The sequence below is a fragment of the Clarias gariepinus genome, chromosome 16 (genome assembly GCF_024256425.1).
Source record: "Clarias gariepinus isolate MV-2021 ecotype Netherlands chromosome 16, CGAR_prim_01v2, whole genome shotgun sequence".
In the NCBI taxonomy this organism is placed as follows: domain Eukaryota; kingdom Metazoa; phylum Chordata; class Actinopteri; order Siluriformes; family Clariidae; genus Clarias; species Clarias gariepinus.
This window is the reverse complement of record NC_071115.1, coordinates 19,339,775-19,358,008: the sequence shown is the minus strand read 5'-3', so window position 1 is coordinate 19,358,008 and position 18,234 is coordinate 19,339,775. Positions and strand designations below refer to the sequence as shown.

Genomic DNA, 18,234 nt, shown 5'->3' with positions numbered 1-18,234 from the left:
CAGACTGGTCTCATCTCACTCTTTAAAACACCCGAACCAAGAAACCCAAGCACTTGTCACAAGATTGTTCTCTTCAATTAGTGCCTGCTTTAAAAAAGTTCACAGCATTTAAAGAACTCGTATACAAGCCAGCTTTTGTCATGTGGAAAAACATCATATCTGTAATCTCTAAATATCTCTCAAAAACATATATAGCATGCACTTTATTTTCTAGTTCCCTGATGCCAGCTGAGCCGTTACAGAATCAAGAATGCTCTCATTTATTACAGTGCCAAGATCTGTCTTTATAGTGTCTTTTATGAAATGATGTTGGTGTGCTATATTTAAGTGTTTTCAAGTTTAATATTTCTGTAATTAATATTATTAGGCAGCATGGTGGTTTAGCAGTTAGCACTGTCACCTTGCACCTCCACGGTCAGGGTTCGATTCCCGTCTCGGGTCCGTGTGCATGGTGTTTGCTTGTTCTTCCCGTGCTTGGCAGGTTTCCTCCCACAGTCCAAAGACATGCAGATTAGGTTAACTGGTGTTCCCAAATTTGCCTGTAGTGGTTGTAAAAATGGGAATAAATACCATTGGCCTCCACGGTCCCTAGTTGGACTACAGAGGTTACTAGATGGATGGATGGGATTAATATCATTAACATGAAACAAATGGGTTACACAATCCATGTGTGCAATTGAAATGAAGAAGCTGTAAGCCCAACAAAAACAAATTGGTAAAGTTGCAGTAACCTACTGTATAGCCAGTTTTGGGGCTGACATTTGTAAGGCTCCTTATTTGTAAATGTACACAAACATTAAGCTCTTGTCCTTTTTTTTTAAGGAAGTGTAAATAATCCAACAAATGATGGACCAAATAAAGTGTTTGTAGGTTATTATTTGAGGGTTTTTTTACAGTGGTGTATGAAAATTATCATATCATATAAGCTTGGTCAATATTAAATGTAAGGAAATATTAAAGTAGAGCAAAATTGTGACAAATTATGGCTGGCAATCTTTTTTTTTTTTAAACTTCATATTTGGTTTATTGTTTTTTGTGCCGTCAGTCACTGAATAACCGGTTTATTATGTAATGTTGACCTCCAGTAGAAAATACTACCAGATTCTCAGAAAAGCTCTGTAAATATTAGCTAAACGTTTGTTTTCACAGACGCAGAAAAAAAAATCCTAACCCCATTTAATTCATATGAAATGTTTTAAAAAACACATCTGTATTTATTTGAGTTGAATTCACCTCATTGAGATTAAAAGTAGTTTTATTTCAGTGTTTGAATGAAATAATGGCGTTAACATATTCAGATATTTGAGCTGTCACATTTAATTTAAAAACCAAGCTAATTTTCCAGACTGCCCAGAGACAGGCAAACAAAGTCAAATCTGGAAAATGTGAACTAATATCGGTGTCACTCACTTCACAATGCAGTAAAACTACCTTTCAAGGAGCTGACTTCAAAGCAAATCCAGATGTGTGGTTTTCAAAGTAATATATTTGAATACCGGTTTACATTTAACTAATTATAATCCCTATACCAATAAGTAGAGAATTAAGAATTTAACATTCAAAAAACATTTTCCGGTGTAAAATACACTGCCTGGCCAAAACAAACAAACAAAAAATGAAAATTGCAGAACAAAGTCGTCCATATAATCAGTGAAGAAAATCTTCATAGATGTGATAACCTGGTCATTCAGTATATTTAGATCATCAGCCGACTTCATTTTTTTTGCCACATAATGTTGCTGACCGTAGACCTCACAATTTAAAGTAACTCCAAATCATAACACTGCCTCCAGAGGCTTCTACAATGGCCACTATGCACTATGCATTGTCTCATATGTTTCTCTTCCTACCCTGATGTGCTCAAAGCTCTGGAACTGGATAAATCTTAACTTATCAGACCACATGGCCTTTTTCCATTGCAAACAACCATGCTTTATGCTCTCCAGCAAACAGATTTTTTTTTTAAATTTGATTATCTTCAATAATGGCCTTATGAATAAATTTCTTATGGCCAAACAGCGGGTTAATCCTAATCCTGTGCATTCTCATCATGTTTTTTTATGAGACGATTTTTTTTTCCCAACTAAAATTTTTCTCCAAAGTTGACATTTTTGTACTGTCCTTATCCTTTCAGGTGTAAATAAGGTGTTAGACTGATCTTAACATAGTTTTAACATTATTCCAATATCCTTAATTGATGTGCCCTGTTGGAAACACAGTAACATCTTATACATGACCACAAAGGAATGAGAAGCTATCGAATGGATGAGTTAGGGTTCCTAGACTTGTTGCCAGCTGAAACACATTAATCACTGCAGGTAACTAAGTATATTTAATTTGTTATACAGTTTTAACATATCAGTACTTTACTTGAATAGTTTTATTAGTGGATGTTTTTTTTTTTAACTTTTACTCCCCCATATCCTACAACAAATATCTGTACAATCTTCTTCATTACATTTGTGTATGTGTTATGCGTTGCATAAGTGGTGTGTAGCATTTGAAGCGGTAACTGCTGACTACTTGTATTATGCATAATTGTGTGATTTGCTTTCCCTTTGTCAAATGCTTATTCATGTAGCAGGTGTATGAAATCACAAGTGGAGATGATTAGCTATAAGAGAAAGAGACAGAGAAGTTACCATGAGCTAATACAAGCTCAGTACTTTTGAAACTTAAGTAAATTTGTAAGTACTTTTGTACTTTTTATCAAGTACGTCTTAAGTATAAGTAGAGGACTTCTATGGATTTTTTTACACCTTAGAGAACTTCTTTTAACCATAGGACTATTCTACTACTAACTACTACAGATTTTCTCTCACAGAAAGAAAAATTAATGCGTCAGATTCAGGGTTAAAGCTTTATGAATGTTTTATGGTAATGACCAATAGCTTTTACAGTCATATAAAAATTAATGTATAGCTTCACAGGGCAGCTGAAGATAATATTTCCACCCTGGGCTAGAGCTCTTATTTTACAAATACATATAAACCAACTAATATTAATAATAATAATAATAATAATAATTCTGAACCACATGACATGACGGCAATATAAAGCTGCCAAAAGTAATTTCCCAAACCATAGCTGTTGTGATTGATACGCAGTAACTCATACATACACAAAGAAGACGACTGTTTCCAGTATTTACACATAACTTAAGTCCATAGGTTTGGCAATTACAGGTCAAACATTTTACAGAGAAAATAAATATAAAAAGATATTCAGTTATGTCTGTAAAAGAAACATAAACGCAAGCAAATCTTTAGCTTTTAACAGGGATATAAACATTCACAACACATCGATACATTATCAAACTTCTACATTTCGAGTCCTAAAGTAAAGCTCTGGTCTAGGATCACTCATGTCCATGTAGTCATAAACAAGAGTAAAGACTGATCCCAGATCAGCACTTTTACACTGAGTGGAGTGGCTCAAGGCCCCCAGGGGTGAAACCGATCCATAAAACAGACATTTGTCTTATATTTGTTTTTTAATAACTTCAGTCACACATTTCCTTAATGGAGGCCTTGTGGTCTCTTAACTCTCAATTCCTAAGAACTAAACAGAAAGCTTAAACTCACTGGCACCAGCCCATTTACGAAGAAAGATAAAAAAGAATCCAAAAACATATCTGTATTTCCTCTAGTATTTGTCGACAAATGAAACAAATCAGTCCAGCTGACTTAAGACTGCCATATAGTGTTAAATTGCATTCCAACATTTATACTAGAAACATTTCAAGCTTTTATGTTGTTTCTCTTGAACAAATTGCACAGACAGAAACTCGTTCAGCACCATAGTAATATAATAGTCTATGTCGGTTAGAGCTGCAGTGAAATGACAATGTATATTGTACTGTATATGAATATGATGTGTGGATGATCGGGGTACGCTGTACTGTAGCTCTCATCGGTCATTAAAGAAACACTTTACAATAAGAGCTAAAATAAATATAACAGCTACTGGACACCAGTCCATTTCCTTAATCCTTACTGGTTCCAGCTATCTGTTCTTTCTAATGGCATGAGCAAAGTGTTGCTTTAGTGACTTGGGCATAAACTGAGGTCTGAACACGCTGGGATTTCATGGACGAATCCCATCAATGCGTAATCCTCGGGCACGCAGGCTGTCCACGTGTGCGCGCTCACATCCATATGAGCGCAGGGAAAGCAACATCGGCCGAGTTTTTTGCTTCCGATGCGTGGAAGAAAAACAGAGCGGAATAAGGGGTGATGGGTTTAAATAGTGGATAATTGGCCACCGTGATGATTAAGTCCTACGTTGACGATGTCTAAAGGCCTCGCATATGGCGACGAGTGGCTCATCACTTCTTGTTGGCGATGCGGCGTTTCCTGGTAGCCAGCATGTCGTAGAAAGGGTCCCTGCTAATGCTGGCCCTGAGGAAAACAGATGAAAAGGGAAAGCCATCAAATATGGGCAAAGAGGGAGGGGAAGCAGAGACTTCTCCATCTTTGATATGGAAATGCAAGCATATTTCTACAAACCCCTGCTTTAACTAGATCTAAAAAAAAAAAAATAAATAAATAAAAAGAGAGAGAAAGGTTTGTTCAGTGACCTAGTTAGGTTTCTATGGTTTCTGGAGTTAACCCACCGCCCCTCTGATTGCTCCGAATTGGAAGCAATTCAGTTGAAGGAGAGCTTTTTTTTTTTTTTTTTTTTTGCTCTGGTGTTAAACAGTAAGCACCCTGGCGCACTTAAACTGGTCTGAACATTGGAGATGTGCCCTACAAAGAGTCCCTGATTCATGAGCGCTCCAGTTTTCACGGCCCAAAAATCCTTTTAGGATGAGCTACTTCACTCACTGCGAAGGAGAAAATAATGCACTGAACATCATAAACATTAGCAGATAGATTAGCTGAAATGGACAGTGTGAGAGCTAGGTCTGCTGGTGCTCTGGCTCTCTCTGGCTCTTCATCACGGCGCTATATGCACTGATTAATCTGTTCACTGATTCTGGCAGGGAACACCCATGAGAAGTGCTGTAGGCAGTGCTGTGTGAGGCAAGACTGCATTCTGTTTCCTTTCCAAAAAACACCCTGATCACATGCATCAACAATCCCTTTATGCGGAAACTGATGCTAGGCACAAATAGGAATATATGTGGTATGCCTCTTTATCATTTCTAATGAGAGAAACTGGTTCTTACTTTATAGACTTGATCCACTCTTCTTTCTCCTCCGGTGTGGGGGCTGATATCCTGTAGACCACATGGTTACCTTCGACCACTCGGCCATCAGCCTCCGTCTTGCACGCCTTGATCACCTGACCCTTGTGGCTGGGGTTATAGAGCTCAAAGCAGTTCTGGAAAGAAAAACAAGGTGTTCGGTTGTAGGTAGTAGGAAGACTCGAAGACTGTTTTTACACTCAAGTACCCAGGATGCACTTTTGCTCATTTTAGTTAGAGGATGTCAATGAAACAGATTATTCGTTTTTTTTACATACTGTGCAGTTTTGTTGAATTGATGGCAATCTTAAAGTGCATTTCTTCATATTTTACTTCCGAAGAGTTTTGAGAAATATTTCTCTAGGCATCCTAAAGGACTTTTTTTTTATTTATTCTTGGCAAGTTTTTGTCTCTCATTTTCAGTCCAATCCATGAACTTGACCAGTTTTAAATGAATAGTTGTGTTTGTTAACCCACATAGTGACGTATGAATCATTCAAGCATAAAAAACATCCAACTTAAGGCATAAACCGGTGAGAAACAGGTGCAGATGATGACGACAGATGATTAGAGGATCAGTGATTAGTATACTGGTAATGCTGAGTGGTTGGAACGGACGAGAGGGGAAATGAGGCTGCTGCAATATTTTCATTTTTTAAATCTTTCCAGTGTGTCACAGTAAAACACATCCTCCCATTTCCTTACCTTAATCTACATCATTCAGTGTAAGTTAATATGAAATATGTTAGTCTAGGACAAATCTGGGGTAAGAGCTGACACTCACAGGCTTCCTGGGCTCATCCACCTCTCTGATACTGAGGTTCTCCAGAGGAATTATACCCCGTGGCTCCTTGTCCTGTGACACACACACACACACACACACCACAATACACATAGTCACTATACTTAAATAGATTCCTGAATTTTCCCCCTTTTGAATCAATGAAACAAAGACATACTATAAAAGAAACTACTACTAACCGTCGTGTACTCGAAGTAATACAGGCAATTGTCGGTTAAAATAAACCACCGCCTTTTCCAGGTTTTTACTCTTCCTCCTGCAGGAAGAAGCACAGGGACAGTAGCATAACTAACCACAGTCAAATATACACAGCTCATGTGACACGGCAACATACTGGCATGTGATCAGCCAGAATCAGTGGAGCAGAACAAGGCAAATATTTTCACAACTGTCATTTAATGCATAAGTGTACTGAAAGTCCCAGTGCAACAAGACATATTTTGTTAGAAATTTGGTTTGATTATGATAGTAAATGACAAATTACATCCATAAAATAAAAGACTTGTCAATTCCCAGGGTGACTACTTTTTATTATCACTTAGTGTGTGTGTGTGTGTGTGTGCGTGCGTGTGTGTGCATGAGTGTGTGCGTGCGTGCGTGTGTGTGTGCGCACTGGCATGTGTTTCGTCTCTCAGAGAGATTTTCCATTTTAATTTACTCAAATCTAAAAAACTTGGCGTCAAATACAGACTTTTAATGTATAGGTTAAAAAAGTAATTAAGTAAACAACTGTATTCTAAAAATATGTGCTTAAACCTGTCAGAATGTATGTAGCATTACTCTATCCTACAAGGGGTGTTTAAGTAAAACTAGGACTTGTGATGACACCTCTGGTGAATGAGGGTGTAAAACAGATTGACATTTACTTCCAGCACGGTGCGGCCATGAGAGTGTTAGCTGCAGTCTTCTTTGTCTTTCGGCTGTTCCCTTTCAGGGGTCGCCACAGCGAATCATCTGCCTCAATCTAACCCTATCCTCTGCATCCTCTTCTCTCACACCAACTTCATGTCCTCTCTCACTGCATCCATAAATCTCCTCTTTGGTCTTCCTCTAGACCTCCTGCCTGGCAGTTCAAACCTCAGCATCCTTCTACCGATATATTCACCATCTCTCCTCTGAACATGTCCAAACCATCTAACATGGGTTGTCCCTCTGATGAACTCATTCTTGCCACCTCCCCTTTACAGTCCTGACCTCAACCAAGCCATTTCCACATGTTTGGGCCATTAAAGGAGTTCCTGGGAGGCCAGCGTTTAAAGCCCTGAAGCAGGCAGTCAGATTATGGTTAAGGCTTACTGAAAAAAAAATTTACATTGATGGTATCCAAGCACTAGTGAAACACTGTGAGAAGTGCATTTCTGTAGCAGGGGATTATATAGAGAAATAAAAGTAGTTTTTAAATATACTCATAAATGTGTTCTGTCATTCTGTACAATCAAAAGTCCTGGTTTGGTTTGAACACCCCAAACAATATTTGAATTGAACTTCTTGCCACAAAAACAAACAGCCTGGGTTGCACCTGATACACATTTCAGTGGCCACTGCTGGTCACATCTGTCATTTTTAAGTTCCAGTTGTATGTCATAATGTCTCCTGTCGTATAACAGTTGTTGTGCATGTCGTTAGATATATATATATATATATATATATATATATATATATAATGTGTGTTAATTCCTGCTCCCTGTTCCTCGTTTTTGTACATAAGTTAATAAACACAATGCTCGTTAAAAACATGATCTGTATCCATCCGGGCATCTAATTCATGACCAAAATTAGAACCTGGTTCTGTACAAGGGAGTACCCTTGGCACTGGTGTCAAGAGGAGAATAAATATAAATATGCGAGGTGGCAGATGCGAAATATTCACCGTTAGTAAAAAAAAAAAAAAAAAAAGAGAGAGAGTTGGGAGTTTGTAGTTAAAAAGGAAGAAGGAGCTTCAGGCATAGTGTGGTCTGTTCACAGCAGGTTTTGGTGATGATGTGGGGAACGAAAATAAAAGCAAGATCAACCATATCTGATCAACCCAATGTTAATGTGATTGGAGCAATCAGGACAAAAGTGAAAAAGGCAAATGTAGAAAACTATAACTATAGAGATGGGAAAAATGATTTGGTTATGGATCTAGCTTTTTTGCTTAATAAAATTTTTAATTAAATGTTAAACTCTTGTAATTCAAGTTTATTTGTATTGTGTAAAAGCTGGTAAAAGCTGCTCTTGATTTTTAGAAAACTATAGAAAACTATTCTTATAAAGAACGGGCTACATTTAATTAATGCTTACCTTTTTTTAATTCTTGTTCAAATTGTAACAAAGTCAGGGAAAAATGTAAAATCAAATTGAGTTATTTATAAATCGGGTTATTTATATTGTGATACTTATAGAATCACAATTGTATTTGAATCAGCACCAAGGTATCCTTATAATATCGTAAGGAGGGGTGACAATGTGCTTCCCATCCGTAACTAACCATGTAATTAGAATGAGCCATTCACAATCAAACTCACAATCAAAAGTAATTGTCATTAAGGAACTGATTCTAATTAACCTTAAATCAGCCGCGAGTCGTTTCTGTATGATTCTCTTGGCATCTCCTTGGCTTCATCTGACAGCTGAAGCTATTGTCTGCAAAGAGTTTACAAAACATCTGATAGTTGAATACTATCGAACCATAGAAGGATCCAAAAGATTTTCCGAAACGTCAGGAACACCACGAAGGGCGTCATCAACAAGTGGAGAAAACGAGGCACCTCAATGCCTTTAGCAAGAACAGGACATCCCTTGAAAATTGATGAAAGAACAAGACAAAAAACTTCAGGAAGGCTGCAAAAAGACCTACAGCTAAAGCTGCAGGATAATCTGCTAACAAAGAACCACACTGTCACATGAGCAAGAGTGAAAGAGGTCCATAGAAATGGAACAGTGGGCAGTGTTGCAGGCGTTCAGATGGAATGGAGGAAAAGAAAAGAGATGGTCTGAACACGTCAGCACCACAGGTCGGGGCAAAGGAACCCTGGGGGGATGAATGTGGTTATTCATGTAAATAGGAAAAACTTTTTCAACACCCGCATTTATATCCATCCCGACCTTCAGTTTACAATCATTTTGTCTCTTCTGTAAGGACAATCTGTTATTAACAATCATTAGTCACTTAGAAACTATAATCAAACTTTTTTGAAATCAAACATACTTAATTGGTGAAATGCCAAGAAAATATTCAAATAATATATTTTCTTCAGGTTCACAGATACTTAAGTGGACGTTCTCACTCCACTTCCTGTGCATTGGTCAAAGATCAAGTCCCTTTCCTCGGTCATGTTCTTTGTCTCTACAGTTCTGTGAATGAAGCCTACGCTTGTGCTCGTAATTGAGGCATTTGGCACTGCTGGCGCGCGTTAGCCTGAGTCATGTGGAGAACCCTTGCTGAGTGCGTCATGAGTCCTGGGAGTGTACCGAGCTTAATCTGTTACGGGAAAAAGCCAACTGCAACGTTTTCTCATAACATGTGCTGAGTTGCTAAGAGTGACGACGGACAAAGGATGCAGCAGCGTTGGGTGGAAGCGGATTCAAAAATGATTACGCATTAAAGGAATACAAATAGCATTGCTAATGTGACCAGGGCTAAACAAGACAACCCTAAACACACCTGAATAGTTTCATTCTTACAGTACATAGCAAGCCTATTAAGGTTTGTGTTGTTGCTGTTGTTGTTAACAGAAGTATTCCTTTAATGCATAAATGTTGATCTTTGTTATGGAAGTGAAGATTCCCAGCAAAGATTTCAGGGATCTGGGAAAAGAAGATGCTTGAGGGCTAATATGACACACATATAAGTATTACCGTGCTTAATGTTTGGGAAATACATGCTCATGTGCAGGATTTGGCTGATTCATATACCTACCAGGCATGAAAACAGGGCAGGGAACTCAACATGTGAGAAATACCTCTGACTGGGTGTATTTTTCCAGGTGTGAGCTGAAAAGTTGACTCTACAGTATGGTGTACCTGTTTATTTATGCACGTGGCCTAAATAACACCCACAAAAAGTCCACAGCGATTTACTAACGGGATACAGTACATGAAGTGCTGTGTGACTCCTTTGAGCAACATGTTTTTTCTTTCTTGCTAATGATTTTGAGATGTTTCCATGAGTTTGGGATGTTACACGAGTGATCAAAAGGCATCAATATTAAAACTGTTGACATTTAAAGCAGCTGGTATGGATGGCGAGATTGTGCTGCGAAAGAAACAGGAATAGCTCGCTATTACTTTTCTAAGAAATACTGTAGGACTGACGGGTCTTTAAATAATTACCAATTTTCCGAGTGATTTCTCTTGTATTTTCCCTTGACAGGAGCTCAGGAATTTTTGGTACGATCGGTAAATGAAATATATCATGTCGAACAGCTTGGAAATGCCTACTACTCTATGAAAAATCATGCTCTACACAAATAATAGAGAGACTGCTCAAAGTTTTGAAATCCCCATTGGTCTACAATGAATTTTACACTCTGACGGTTTTCAGACAATTTCATCCAATTGTGCATTTTTTTTCCCGCTCCTTTGAGCACAGTTTTCCGAGTACACACACCAAACCAGGTATTTAGCACATCTGAACCTCTCTCTCTCTCAAAAAAAAAATAAAAAATGCTGATAATAAATGAACCTGAAATGGTGTTATTTAACAAACAAGATCTCCATATCTTTGGAATAGTTTTAAAAAAAAATGTATGGGAAGGAGTCTCCAGTGCGAGTGCTTTATTACAGTCAGAAGGTTTTCTGCAATATCAGAATCTTCAAGACAAAAGATTTTACATTTTCCACCTTCTTAGTAATATAAAACCTGTATTTCTGTTTAATTAATTTAAAGAAAGAGGAAAAAAATATATATATATTATATATATATATATATATATATATATATATATATATATATATATATATATATATATATATATATATATATACATACAGTTAAGAAATGAAGTAAGCGGACGAACAGGAACTAACGTTTCTTAGACGTTCCATGACATCATGAAGTGTTACCAGTTTTATTTAAATATATATTTTTTAAGTTGTTCAATCATATAACTGCTGTGGTTAAAAAGGGAAAAACAGATTTCTGATCAATATTTAGCTTCAGGGTGGTAGCAGCATCGCTTGAAGTGTTTTATTTCTTATATATGACATCTGCCGAGCACATAAACACATGTGGGCCACCACCAACAGCAGGAACGTTTAACTGTAGTGGAAATATTTAACTTGATTACACCACATTAAAGATCCCCTAAAAAACTTCCCTCTCGTAGAGGTTAACCGAATATCCGTTCGTTAACTCTCATGACTCTTACGGACAACGCATAAGCATTTAAACATTGCATGTAATGCCATTTAGGTATGCGTTCTTCTGTGGATAACATATTCGCAAACTACTCCTATAAATCACTAAATTATATATTACCATGCTGGAGTGAGAACGTGCAATATTCAAAATTAGTTTTGTACTTTTGGCTCGGTGCTAGACAGCTTTATACAACTTTATAAAATATTTGTGTATTAACACGCAATGACCAGCGCAGTTGTTTCAGTTTGAGCATTACAAAAATAATAATAATAATAATAAAAAAAGGCCCCTCTGCTTTATTCTCCACATGCTATTTTTAGCTAACTGTAAAAGATCTTCATAAAGTTGAAACAAACTTCTCTCTCCACACTGCCTAAAGGAGACTGGGGTGATGGAGTAATAACTCTGTATTCCAGAGCTGCTGGAATATATGAGCCTGCAGAGAGCTTACGTACTACTGGAGGAATGTGTGTGTGTTTGTGTGTGTGTGTGTGTGTGTGCGTGTATGTGTGTGTTCCAGGCCAGCAGGTAATAATCCAAAAGCGTGAGGCTTGACCAGGCTGACAAACAGCGCTATGACCCCTGACCTGGTCAGTCCTCAGCAGCCAATTAGAGACTAGGTACGGGGTTTGACACTGTCCCGTGAGGAGATGCAGATAGCTTCGGAATGACGAGGGGATGCAGGGATCAAGGGAGGAGGTGAAATGAGGAGAAAAGTAAGGACAGTCGGGATGGAGCGGCAGTGCTCTCCGAGGTTACCTACCTCCTTGAGAAGAGACAGGCAGACACACAACAGAAGGATAGGGCAATGGAGGTGCAGAGGGAATAAAGAAACACAAGAAGGATCGTTTAACAATAAACGAGCCACACACAACCACATCTAGGACCAAAACTGCAGACATGTTTGAGGAGGGGTGGGCAAGTATTAAAAACATATGCGAGTAAATAGAATGCAGGGAAACAGTCGAAGAAAAAGAAATAACCCAGCGCTTCATCTGGAAGGGGAACAAAAATAGCACAGTGGAATAAAAGTGCCTTGTTTTGTACGAGCTTTCAAAAGATCTTGAATAATTGAAGGATCTTTATACTCGAAGCATCACATCATGTATCTATTTCACCCTTAATGATGTTATTATCTCCAGAATCACCTATGATGTTCGTGTTTAGTACAGCATTGCATAAACATGGCAGGCTTACGAGCCAGTGAATGGTGCATAGTTTTCATTAGCACCTCTCACAGTGTGAAAACCCAGTGTTCCTCTGCAGTATTTCCATGCAATAGCACTTCCTGTCTGTGGGGTGACAGGGTGATGGAGAGGATGGAGGGCTGAGTGACCTGAAAAACAGAAAGTGTGTGGAGAAACCACTAACCTAGCTTAAGCAGCCAGCCTTCTCTGTCGGGGTTGAAAAAAGTGTGGGTCAAGTCGTTGCCGTCATCCTCAGGGATCTTGAAAGGCTCGCTTTTAATGCTCTCGTACAGGTTCTGATCAGGACCAGGAGAGGGGGAGAAAAAAAGGGACACATTAAGTGACACATTAGCACTCGGTCCACATACAAGTAGCCTGAAAGAATCTTTCAAATATTAATGTCCCTCCTATGGTCACCGGTGCATTAATCATGACGGGATGTGATGCTGATTCGCACTCACTCAAATAGAAACAGGTTGAAACAGTCAGCAGTTTCAGTATGAGGTAAAAGTCGAAAAAATATTATCCAGTTTAAAAAGTTTAAGCAGCTTTTATAAATCTTTGCTGTAAAAATAAAAAGTGGGGGATATTTGAACAGTTTGACAGCAAAACGAGATAACTCCATTTTGGCAGGTTTTCTTTTTATTTGCAAACCGATAGAGAATATTTTATGCATATTTTCTTTTAGTCACATGAGGGTTATAAAAGCACAAATACCAAAATATTTTGTCAAAATTGTTCGGGTTATATAAATGTCAGTTTTAAGTGATTTTTCAAAAAGCTTTAACTCCTCTTTATACAGCTGTGGCCAAAAGTTTTGGGAATGACACAAATACCAATTTTTCACGAAGTCTGCTGCTTCAGTGTTTTTAGATCTTTTTTTCAGATGTTACTATGGTATACTGAAATACAATTAAAAGCACGTAATAAGTGTCAAAGGCTTTTATTGACAATTACATTACATTTACGCAAAGAGTCAATATTTCCAATCTTCCGGAGCAATTTCTCCCAACCGTCCAAGAACAATACCTTTTCCAGCCTGATGAAGCACCTTGCTGTAAGGCAAAACTCAGTGGTTCATTCAAAACATTGAAATGTTGGGTCCATGGCCAGGAAATCCCCCAGACATTCATTCTACTGAGAACTTGTGGTCAATTTCAAGAAAACCCCATAAATTCTGACAAACTCCAAGCATTGATTATGTAAGAATAAAAAGCTGTTACTCAGGATTTGGCTCAGAAGTTGACTGACAGGATGCCAGCGCGAATTGCAGAGGTCTTGATAAAGAAGGGTCAACACTGCAAATATTGACTCTTTCCATAAACTTAATGTAATTGTCAGTAAAAGCTTTTGACACTTATGAAATGCTTGTAATTATACTTATACTTAAAGTATAACACAGTAACATCTGACAAAAAGATTTTAAAAACACTAAAGCAGCAGACTTTGTGAAAATTCATATTTGTCAGTCGTCATACATTTAGCCACGGCTGTATAGTTGTTGAGTTTAGTACTGAAATTCCCATTGACGAGTCTCCAGCAACGCAAGTGGACTCTAAATTAAAATAAACACCTTGCCTGTTAAACTGAACTTTTAACCTCACAGCACACTGATATACTGATTTATGGTCGTACTATCTGATATCACCCAAATGAGGATGAGTTCGCTGTGGAGTCTGGATCCTCTCAGGGTTCATTCCTCTTGTCATCTCAGGGAGTTTTTCCTTGCTACCATCTCCCTCTGCTTGCTCATCAGGGACAAACTGATAAGTTATAGTTTATACTTAAAAAAAAATCTATTTCATTCTGCAAATCTGCAAAAGAGCTACGCAAATAAAATAAAAGCCCATACTGCATACTGAAGTTTTGTTCAATATATAAAATTCTGTCATTCATTACTGTTGGAGTGACTGCACTAACAGTAACAGAGGGTAAACATTCTTTTTTCAGCTCCAACATTCTCTGAAAACCCACTGAACACACTTAAACCACTCAGCTGTGTTGCACAGGCTGTAACTTTGTTTCACTCATCATGTGACAAATAGATGCAATCTGATTGGCTCGTCATAATGCCTCAGCTTTTGCTCAAAAATCTGGCAGCTTCGTGTCCTGTTTGCTTGAAATCTGGACATTTAAAGCTTCTAAAATAGGATTATATTGTTTAAAAAAATATATAAGCAAAATTTTGTAAATGTTTATTACTCATCATCATGTTTTGCTGTCAAACTGTTGATACTGTATATACTCATTGAGCATACCATTGTTAAAGCTACTACCATTTGATAACTAAGTGTATGTGTTGCTAGCAGTCATGAGTTACGTATAGGAAACCCCTGCTCCCATAGCTTGATAAAAAAAAAATTCCACAGAGTATGATCTAATTAAATTCTTGTAAGACATTCTGAGAAGCTATGAATATTAAAGAGGTGCTTTCACCACAACGCTGCTTAGTTCTTATATTTGTTTGGTAATTTTCTTTAAAAGCAAAGCTCAGGTTTATTCTAATGGATTTAATCTGATACATTCTTCTTCTGTAGTATCGACTCATTTACAAGACAGATGTTACACATAAAAAGTTTTTCTTTAGGGAGACATTCATTTTTCTTTTATAGATGCAGTCTTGGCTGTCGGAGGTTGTAACTTTTAATACTTTTTTCATAAAGGAAGTCTTGAAGATGGAAGACGTTGTGCTTTCAGTTGTTGTTTTTTTTTTTTACATGACAAGCTGTGCGTTTTTCCTTTCTTTTTTTATTAACACCAACAGAGGAGAGGAAAAATCCAGGTTAGTGAGAGAGAAACTGGTTAAAGCTTGGTGCATATTGGAAGTGATAACTGGAGCTGCATAGTCTAGGAGAAGTTTCACAGCATTAAACGTGATTATAATGGTTAAATCTACTGTTCTTTAATGAAAGAATAAAAACATTTATATTTACAAACTGCTATAGTACACGAATAATTAAACAGTTTAATATAAGTTTACAGAAAAGTACTGTTAAATACTTGTGCTTGATGATATAAGATGTTGTTGTTGGTCTTTTGGCTGGCAAGGGGTCGCCACAGCGGAATATCAATCCGCACAACAACTCTTCTTCTTTGTCTTTCGGCTGTTCCCTTTCAGGGGTCGCCACAGCGAATCATCTGCCTCCATCTAACCCTATCCTCTGCATCCTCTTCTCTCACACCAAATAACTTCATGTCCTCTCTCATTACATCCATAAACCTCCTCTTCGGTCTTCCTCTAGAACCCCTGCCTGTTGTGCCAAATTTCAGAACTTCTGTGATGCTGTCGGATTCATTATTTGTTTGATTATTTTACCAATTATTTTGCTCTGCCAACACATATCCTTCCATGACTAGCAGATCTAACTTACTGCGACTGGTAGGGATGGCGACCGACTATGAGTTAGTTCTATGGTACTATGTAGCCAAAAAGTAGGGAGAATAAATAATTTTTAAATAAATATTTTTTTCCCGATTTTCTCCCTAATTCCTCCCCGTCACTAGGGGGCTACCACATTAAGGCTACTACTACCACTCAGTCAGAAGGGCCGAAGACTATCACGTGTTTCCTCCAAACAACGTGACGCCAGCCAAACTCCTCGCTCATGCAATGTTGGGGGCGGCGTAACACACTCGGAGGACAGCGCTATCCGCTCCTTCCGCTTGCGTGAGCTCACAGACGCCCCTGATTGGCTGTAGATTAATGTGATTAATTGGCCGTGATTAATGTGGGAGCACTAAGGATCTCTCATCCCGCCCCTCTGAGAGAGCTCGGCCAATCAGCTCTCTCGAGACCTCCGGCTGTGAGAGATCACCCAGGAATCGAACCAGCGATCTCCGGATCATAGGGCGAGCACTTTACCACTGAGCACATTAAGTATGTTGCACTACCAACATACCTAATGTTTACTTTACATTTCCATTTTAGAATATCATCTTATGTTTGGTTTCCCGGGGTTAAATCCCAAATAGGGTAAAATGGAAAAGCTAGTGCACTATGTAGGGTGTACAGTACAATCCCTTGTTCTACATACTACTGTAAACAGTGCCCTCGATCAGGGGTTAGAGAGGGATTTAGGGGTTCAATATGACTTGTCCTGGTTTAGCAGAAATCTCCACATAAAAAAAATAAACTCACAGCTAATTATGAGTTGTATTATGTACTTTAAGGTAAATCATCTTCGTAGACAGTTCGACCTGAGTTTGGCCCAGTTTGTCGGAGATTACAGAATAATAGTAATTACATCTAAAGTGCATTGTGCGATTTTGTACCTAATAACACTATTCCGTGGGTGATTACGGCATGTGGCTTCAGAGTCAGAGCCAAGAACTCTCAAGAATTTTCATTTGATACAATTCAGCGTGCTCTTCAACAGTTCAGGAATGTGGATAAGAGGCTTTAAAACAGTTTTTCATTGTTTTTCGTTTGATGAGTGTCAAATGCTTATTTATGTGTCTCAATTTTATCCTGGCAACATGTAAGCACTTTTCTGTGTTACACAATCCAGACCTCTCTATAAACCTTCTGTGTGATGCCTACGCATGTGGAACAGAGTCTACCTCACAGCTATTTTTGAAACCCTAACGATTAGTTGCTAAACGTCTGGGAATTAAGAATTCTGTGCAGTGTAAAAGTGGCTTTTATAGCTGTTATTCAGTATTAGATGATGTTGAACATATTTCCAAAAACGCAGGTGAATAGGGTCAGATGATGATAAAGATTAAAATTAATCAATAAAACGAAAGACTAAAAACCTTCTCTAGAAGAGATCTAGAACTACCGCTGTTCTCGTTGCTAATATGAAAAAGACGTTAGACATAAACACTGTCACAGAAATGAAGGTGAAAGGCAGTACCCTGAGCAGCTCCTCAGGCAAGTCTCCTCCCTCATTGATTCCCCTGTTCATGGAGATGAAGCGCTCCACGGCGGGCTTGTCCCTGACATTGGGGTTGTGGAGGCTGGTGTTCAGCATGATGATGGCAAAGGACAGGACATAACACGTGTCTGTAAAAATATGATAAATATAATAAAACCCTTAGTTCATGTAAAAGCAAGCACTGATTTAAGAGCACCATCACAACTATGATAAAAATGCATCTGATTCATCAAAGTCGACATTGAACAAGCTTTAAATGAAAACAGTGTATCCATCCATAAACCACTGTAGTCCTACCAGGGACTGTGGAGGCACATGGTGACCATTGTGTTTATTCCCATTTTTATGAACGTGGTAGGACCTCACACACGCCATCACACACTACAGCAAACTTGGGAACGCTAATTATCCTAATCTGCATGTTTTTGAATTTTGAGTACTCAAAGGAAAGACATCAAACATAGGGAGAACATGCAAACTCCATATACACAGACCGGGTGGAAATCAAACCCATGACCTTCAACGATATCCTCATCAACAATGAATTTTCCTGAAACACAACCTAATTTAGGTTTTCAGTTAGTGAGCCAATATAACCAATTATTCAGTAGGTTGTCTATATCTGAGCTAAGAAGACTGCTGAAGATGTAATTGGATTTGTTTACAAAATCAACAGTGATCGTGAGACAATAAAACACTGCCTTTAGCTTTTAGGATTGCTGTTGTAATGATATCCAAATGTCTTTCACAGAAAAGGATCTCATCTCATGAGAGCTCTTAATGCAAAGGGAGTGGCTATGGAAGGTAAGCCTTTAATAATATAAGCTTGTAAGCAG

General features: G+C 38.1%; 1 protein-coding gene across 2 annotated transcripts in view; it reads right to left on the bottom strand.

The window, feature by feature from the left end:
- Positions 1-2,853: 2,853 nt before the first annotated feature.
- cyth3b (cytohesin 3b) overlaps positions 2,854-18,234 on the bottom strand; it is a 39,086-nt gene continuing 23,705 nt past the window's right edge. Inside the window, exons 8-13 of one of the 2 annotated variants that reach the window (XM_053514270.1) lie at positions 17,378-17,526; positions 12,706-12,817; positions 6,170-6,246; positions 5,973-6,044; positions 5,171-5,325; positions 2,854-4,400 (exon numbers count right to left, since the gene is read on the bottom strand). In XM_053514270.1, the coding sequence (XP_053370245.1) occupies positions 4,328-4,400; positions 5,171-5,325; positions 5,973-6,044; positions 6,170-6,246; positions 12,706-12,817; positions 17,378-17,526 (638 nt within the window). In that variant the 3' untranslated portion in view covers positions 2,854-4,327. Of the gene's footprint in view, positions 4,401-5,166; positions 5,326-5,972; positions 6,045-6,169; positions 6,247-12,705; positions 12,818-17,377; positions 17,527-18,234 lie in introns of those variants that run through there. The other variant, XM_053514271.1, reaches the window with a different exon arrangement.